At 56.3% G+C, this 7,500-nt stretch overlaps 1 protein-coding gene across 2 annotated transcripts in view; it reads right to left on the bottom strand.

Annotated features, from left to right (window-relative positions):
* The window catches only part of kif21b (kinesin family member 21B), a 68,327-nt gene that overhangs the window by 30,151 nt on the left and 30,676 nt on the right, over positions 1 to 7,500 (bottom strand). Inside the window, exons 9-15 of one of the 2 annotated variants that reach the window (XM_064304741.1) lie at positions 7,222 to 7,411; positions 6,739 to 6,802; positions 6,221 to 6,445; positions 4,062 to 4,377; positions 3,672 to 3,801; positions 3,121 to 3,312; positions 2,393 to 2,592 (exon numbers count right to left, since the gene is read on the bottom strand). In XM_064304741.1, the coding sequence (XP_064160811.1) occupies positions 2,393 to 2,592; positions 3,121 to 3,312; positions 3,672 to 3,801; positions 4,062 to 4,377; positions 6,221 to 6,445; positions 6,739 to 6,802; positions 7,222 to 7,411 (1,317 nt within the window). The remainder of the gene's footprint in view (positions 1 to 2,392; positions 2,593 to 3,120; positions 3,313 to 3,671; positions 3,802 to 4,061; positions 4,378 to 6,220; positions 6,446 to 6,738; positions 6,803 to 7,221; positions 7,412 to 7,500) is intronic. The other variant, XM_064304740.1, reaches the window with a different exon arrangement.

Below are 7,500 nucleotides of genomic sequence, written 5' to 3'. Positions count from 1 at the left end.
CAGCTACCAAACAAATTATTAGCAGCTCAATGAGAGCTTTAGTTGTCAAATGAAGTCTGCTTTGTTAGGGTTGGAGTGAAACCCTACAGGACAGTATATCTCTAGCTGTTGAATGAGGTATGCTCTGTTAGGGTTGGAGTGAAAACCTACTGCCCAGTAGATCTCTAGCTGTTGAATGAGGTATGCTTTGTTAGGTTTGGAGTGAAACCCTACAGGACAGTAGATCTCCAGGACCAGGGTTGGTTACCACTGGCCTTGCAGGGCGGTTGGCACTCACCCAGAGCCCACCCTCCCGCAGGTCGCCATGGCGCTCACCCACAGGTTGCCATGGCGCTCACCCAGAGCCCACCCTCCCGCCGGTCGCCATGGCGCTCACCCAGAGCCCACCCTCCCGCAGGTCACCATGGCGCTCACCCAGAGCCCACCCTCCCGCAGGTTGCCACGGCGCTCACCCGCAGGTCGCCATGGCGCTCACCCGCAGGTCGCCATGGCGCTCACCCAGAGCCCACCCTCCCGCCGTATCGCCATGGCGCTCACCCAGAGCCCACCCTCCCGCAGGTCGCCATGGCGCTCACCCAGAGCCCACCCTCCCGCAGGTCGCCATGGCGCTCACCCAGAGCCCACCCTCCCGCCATATCGCCATGGCGCTCACCCAGAGCCCACCCTCCCGCAGGTCGCCATGGTGCTCACCCAGAGCCCACCCTCCCGCAGGTCGCCATGGCGCTCACCCAGAGCCCACCCTCCCGCAGGTCGCCATGGTGCTCACCCAGAGCCCACCCTCCCGCAGGTCGCCATGGTGCTCACCCAGAGCCCACCCTCCCGCCGGTCGCCATGGCGCTCACCCAGAGCCCACCCTCCCGCGGTCGCCATGGCGCTCACCCAGAGCCCACCCTCCCGCCGGTCGCCATGGCGCTCACCCAGAGCCCACCCTCCCGCCGGTCGCCATGGCGCTCACCCAGAGCCCACCCTCCCGCAGGTCGCCATGGCGCTCACCCAGAGCCCACCCTCCCGCAGGTCGCCATGGCGCTCACCCAGAGCCCACCCTCCCGCAGGTCGCCATGGCGCTCACCCAGAGCCCACCCTCCCGCAGGTCGCCATGGCGCTCACCCAGAGCCCACCCTCCCGCAGGTCGCCATGGTGCTCACCCAGAGCCCACCCTCCCGCAGGTCGCCATGGTGCTCACCCAGAGCCCACCCTCCCGCCGGTCGCCATGGCGCTCACCCAGAGCCCACCCTCCCGCCGGTCGCCATGGCGCTCACCCAGAGCCACCTCCCGCCGGTCGCCATGGCGCTCACCCAGAGCCCACCCTCCCGCCGGTCGCCATGGCGCTCACCCAGAGCCCACCCTCCCGCAGGTCGCCATGGCGCTCACCCAGAGCCCACCCTCCCGCAGGTCGCCATGGCGCTCACCCAGAGCCCACCCTCCCGCAGGTCGCCATGGCGCTCACCCAGAGCCCACCTCCCGCCGGTCGCCATGGCGCTCACCCAGAGCCCACCCTCCCGCAGGTCGCCATGGCGCTCACCCAGAGCCCACCCTCCCGCCGGTCGCCATGGCGCTCACCCAGAGCCCACCCTCCCGCCGGTCGCCATGGCGCTCACCCAGAGCCACCCTCCCGCAGGTCGCCATGGCGCTCACCCAGAGCCCACCCTCCCGCAGGTCGCCATGGTGCTCACCCAGAGCCCACCCTCCCGCAGGTCGCCATGGTGCTCACCCAGAGCCCACCTCCCGCCGGTCGCCATGGCGCTCACCCAGAGCCCACCCTCCCGCCGGTCGCCATGGCGCTCACCCAGAGCCCACCCTCCCGCCGGTCGCCATGGCGCTCACCCAGAGCCCACCCTCCCGCCGGTCGCCATGGCGCTCACCCAGAGCCCACCCTCCCGCAGGTCGCCATGGCGCTCACCCAGAGCCCACCCTCCCGCAGGTCGCCATGGCGCTCACCCAGAGCCACACCTCCCGCAGGTCGCCATGGCGCTCACCCAGAGCCCACCCTCCCGCCGGTCGCCATGGCGCTCACCCAGAGCCCACCCTCCGCAGGTCGCCATGGTGCTCACCCAGAGCCCACCCTCCCGCAGGTCGCCATGGTGCTCACCCAGAGCCCACCCTCCCGCCGGTCGCCATGGCGCTCACCCAGAGCCCACCTCCCGCAGGTCGCCATGGCGCTCACCCAGAGCCCACCCTCCCGCCGGTCGCCATGGCGCTCACCCAGAGCCCACCCTCCCGCAGGTCGCCATGGCGCTCACCCAGAGCCCACCCTCCCGCAGGTCGCCATGGCGCTCACCCAGAGCCCACCCTCCCGCAGGTCGCCGTGGCGCTCACCCAGAGCCCACCCTCCTGCCGGTCGCCATGGCGCTCACCCAGAGCCCACCCTCCCGCCGGTCGCCATGGCGCTCACCTTGGCCTTCTTCATCTCGGCCACCTCGGCCTGCAGCTTGCGGAGCTCGCGCTCGTAGCGGCTCTGGTTCTTCAGCAGGCGCGCGTGCTCCTTCTGCGCCGCCTGCAGCTTCAGCAGGTCCCGGTTCATCTCCCGCAGCCGCCTCTCGTAGTCCGAGCGGATCCGGTTCGCCTTCTCCTCCGTGTAGTTCTCCATGGACACTGCGCGGAGAAAACGGGGTGAGAAACTCACCGTCGCCATCTACAGGCGCTGCGTGGGAAAAGCTACACAACTGCCGGCAGTGTAGCATAATGGGTAAGTAACTGCTCTTGTAACCTACGGGTAGCAAGTTCGATTCCTGGGTAGGACATGGTAGAGCAAGGTACTTAACCTGCATTGCTTCATTATATATCCATAAATGGATACAATGTAAATGCTATGTAACAGCTGTAATGTAATGCCATTGGCCACATAGAAATGTGAGTTGATGATTAAATAACAAACCACAGTATTGTAGTTGGTTCCAGACTCATGAAATCCCAACATACCATGGGCGAGGGAGCTTCCTGCTCCTTCCCATGATCCTCCACAGTTAAATACACTGCAGCTTTAGAAAGCGCCATTAGCGCTGATGGCTAAGCCGTTCAGTAACTGGACAGACATTAAATCTGCACCGCTGAGACTGCTCCGAGTCCCAGCGAATCCCGGAGGCCGGTGGGCGGGGCCTTCCCATGATGCCCCTGACTCACTGAGGTTGTGCAGCACGCGGTCCCGCTCCTGCTGCGTGTCGCGGATCTTGTTCTGGAGCAGGATCAGCTTCTCCTCGTACTGCAGCTTCAGCATGGTCAGCCGCCGCTGGCTGTTCTCCAGCTCGTCGATCAGCTTCTGCTTGATCTCGATCTCGCAGGTCAGGTCCGCCAGATCCGCCTGGAAATCCGCTGCTGGGGTCCCCACAAGAGAGGTCAGCTTGACATAATCACACACACACACACAGATACACACACATGCACACGCACACACAGATACACACACATGCACACGCACACACAGCAGAATGCGCATGCACACACACTCACACGCACACAAACATGAAGAGTCCCCACAAGCACAAACACACACATGCGTGCACACACACACACACACACACATATCTGATGCCCACAAACAAAGACAAACAGATATTGACAAGCAGGCAGAGCTGAGCCTTCTCTTCTGCAGTAATCAATGTTCCCGGAGACATTACAGTATTACTAATCAAACAGGGTCGCGCACCGCATCCATCACCCCACTGACCACCAACCTTTCTCATCAGAGTCCGAATCTGAGTCAGCCAAGCTCTCATCACTCTCAAACTCTTCATCCTCCCCACCCTCCTCCTCCTCCTCCTCCTCTTCGTCCTCATCACAGCCACTCTCCTCCTGCTCTTCATCCTGAAGAGTACGCATTCCATCGCGATGACACAAAAACACGCATGAATATTCACGCGCACATACATGTATCATTTTACCATAATTTTTTGGCTTGACCTTTATGTGCAGTGGGGTCTTTATACGCCAGACTCTCCCTGGGCACACAGAACAATACGAGCGTTCATGTGTGCAGCGACCCAGCCCCCAGGGCATGACCTCGCCAACCCCCCACCCCCCCACCCACCCCTCGGCCAATGGGAGAGCAGCGCCAACGCACTCACCTCCTCCGCGATACCGCCACTCCAGGGAGCCTCCCCGTTCTTCTCTTTATTCACAACCTCTCCATTCTCTCTGCTCCCCCCGTTTCCTCTCCTTTCTCTGTTCTCGCCGTTTTCTCTCGTCCCTCCATTCTCCCCATTTTCTCTCCTTTCTTTGTTCCCCCCGTTTGCTCGTGTTTCTTTGTTCTCTCCGTTTTCTCTCATTTCTCTGTTCTCTCCGTTTTCTGTCGTCTCTCTGCTCTCTCCGTTGATTCTCATCCCTCTGTTCTCCCGGCCATGCAGCTTGGCTCTCTTCTGGGGACCCTTCTCTCTCTCCGGGCTGTGGGGGGGCAGGACACAGGTGCACCAGCTTAACATTACATTACCATACTTTACATTCCATTATATTCCATTGTACACATTATTGTACTTTGCATTTAACTTACTTAACATGACATTACCATGCTTTACTTTAGCTAACGTTAGACTATGTTAAACTCACTTCACATTGCATTACAGCCACATACCTGTGAGAAATTTACAGAAGTAAGTAGACAGTATTAGTCTCAGCAATATAAAAATGTGATATCCAAAATCTGAGGCTAGCCTACTGTCAGTGTTTTGTAGAAAACTACAAAAAAGAAAAACAGGGTCAGATGGGAGTTGGAGTCCAGAGCATGTCTACTTAAGGTTGAACAGCCTATGATACAGAGAGCATCTCTTTTAAAAGATATTCCAGTGAAAGGCAAACCATGCGGAGGGTTTGCTAGCGTGTCTGTTTAAATTCATTAAATGTCAAAACCAAAACAAAATTTATGCATCAAATGAGCATTTAACCATTTATGGAAAACACTGAACAGTTAGTAAATGCTTATCATTTACGCGTTTAAAAGGACAGTCATTGATACCCCCATAGTCCTGACCTTTAAATGTCAGATGCGATGAGTCTGCCAATCCTACGCCAGTCTCACCCCACCCTGCGCTCAGGCCACTCAGTGTTTGCGTGTATGAGGACCGCGCTGGTCATTACAAATGACCCACTTATGATTAAAGTGGAATTAAAGCACCACTCGAGCCAGTGGAAATTTATGAGCTTTTTAAAAAAAAAAATTTTTAAACAAGAGCAGGCCTCAGATTTACAGCTTCCTGTTTGACAGACATGCAAATCAGGAGCCGCCGCCCGTGTCCTTTCCCACGCGGACAGACTGTCTGCGCTCAGCGGTAAGAGCTTTCGTCCTGTTAGCGGAGGACATGTCTGCGGAAACTAACGTCCCCGCCTGGAGTGAAGGGGAGTGGGATTACAGCAGCCTTCTCTTTGAGGAAACACCGCAATACTCACAACAATGTGATACTCGCAATAATGCAATACCCACAACAATGTGATACTCACAACAATGTGATACTCACAACACAATGCAATACTCGCAACACAATGCAATACTCGCAACACAATGCAATACTCGCAACACAATGCAATACTCGCAACACAATGCAATACTCACAACACAATGCAATAAAAACATGCATCTGAAGAAACACAACGCAGTACTCGCAATAAATAAACCAGCATCTGAGGAAACACGATGCAATATTTGCAAGAAAAAGCTTCCATCACAGAAAACACAATGCAATTTTTGTAATTAAAATCTACCATTGGGAAAATGAATATCTGTTGCCTAAGCCCTTCACGCTAAAATAATTAAGAATCTGTGATGCTGAAGGTCATGGGGTCAGCAGCAATTAGGTTCTTACAACCTGATGTCATCGATTTAATCAATCATGATGCTCAACACCGGTAAAATGGAGTCAATACCATCTAAACAAGCTGGCTTAGACCGGCTGGTCTAAGTGGATTAGCCTGGGATTAGCATCTCCACCCTAACTCAACAGCAGCACTAGAACTCGGACCAGAATCAGGGCAGGATAGCACCAGGATCAGGACCAGCACCAGAACCCAGACCCGAATCAGTACAGCACCGGCACCAGAATCAGAACCCATACCCAAATCAGGACAGCACAGCACCCAGCACCCAATCAGACCAGCAGACGCTGGACCCAAATCAGGACAGCACCAGGACTGGGACTCAAATCAGGACAGCACCAGCACCAGGACCTGGACCCAAATCAGGACAGCACTAGTACCAGGACCAGGACCTGGATCCAGACCCGGGCCAACGCCTCACCTCTTCCTCCTCTGTTTCCAGTCTTTCTGCTTGAGCCTCTCGAGGTCCTGCCGGGCTCGGCGAATCACATCACTCATCTCCGCCTCCATGGAGAGGGTGGGGGAGGAGCCTAGAGGGAGTCCCAGGACAGGGCCCTGGGAGGAGGGGTACGAGGAGCGGGCGGAGAGCCGGGACAGGCTGCGGCGGAGAGTCTCGTTCATCGCCTCACTCTCCAGCAGCTTGGACCTGGGGAAGAGAGAGAGGAGGAGAGAGAGAGGGACAGAGAGAGAGAGGGACAGAGAGAGAGAGAGAGGGAGAGAGAGAGAGAAAGAGGCGAATTAATGACATATGGACCCAAAAAAAAAAGAAATTATCCAGGCTTACACACAGATGTATATAATCTTACAAGTGCACACATATATACACGCACGAGCGCATGCACACACAAAGTACTCACATGCGCACACACACACAGTATACAAGCTTACACACATGACATGAAATGTAAGCCAGAGCAGCACATGAAGGGCCATATTTACCTGATCTCCTCCACCTCTCTGATGTAGTTCTGTATTAGAGAACCGATTTCCTCGTTCCCGTCACCTGCACACACCCAGAGGCAGGCGATTAGACCAACGTGTCAAAAAGAGAAGCCATCCGATTGGTTGAATGTATGGTCACTGAGCCAATCAGTGGGTGTGGCCACAGCACAGTCAGGAAGAGCCACTCATGTTACAAAATGGGTGAAACCATTAGTGTCAATATCTGACTGATGATGCAGCATTTTTAAATTTGCAAATGTGTCCCTGCTGTCTGTATTTTGTCATGTGTCCTTTTATACTGTGCTATGCCTACTTCTACATTTTTTAAAAAGAATTAAATCAGACACAGATCCTAGTCATACATAAAATTCATCCATGGGGAGTAAAGTTGGTCACATGACTCCTCCAGCCAATGCAGGGTTTAAAAAGCCTCATAAACAGGAAGTGTGCCCAGGAGGACTGACAGCAGGGGGCGCTCACCGGACTTGGCCAGCAGCGCGTTGACCTCGTTGGACAGCAGCTGGGTGACTCTGCTGTTGAGGCAGTCGATGGTCTCCTGCATGGCCTTCACCCGCATCCTGAGGGAGTCGCTCTCCTTCTGCAGCATGGAGTTCTCCTGGAAGAGATCGCTGAAGCCCTCCGCGCCGTCCTCGCCTACCACACGCTTGCCCTGCAGGGGGCAGCAGAGAGCAGAGGTGTCCTTCAGAGAGCCACTGCAGGGCCATCTGACACCAGGGCCATTCAGAGAGGACAGTCTCC

This window comes from Anguilla rostrata, chromosome 13 (assembly GCF_018555375.3).
Source record: "Anguilla rostrata isolate EN2019 chromosome 13, ASM1855537v3, whole genome shotgun sequence".
Lineage (NCBI taxonomy): Eukaryota > Metazoa > Chordata > Actinopteri > Anguilliformes > Anguillidae > Anguilla > Anguilla rostrata.
This window is presented reverse-complemented; position numbering and strand designations above follow the sequence as displayed.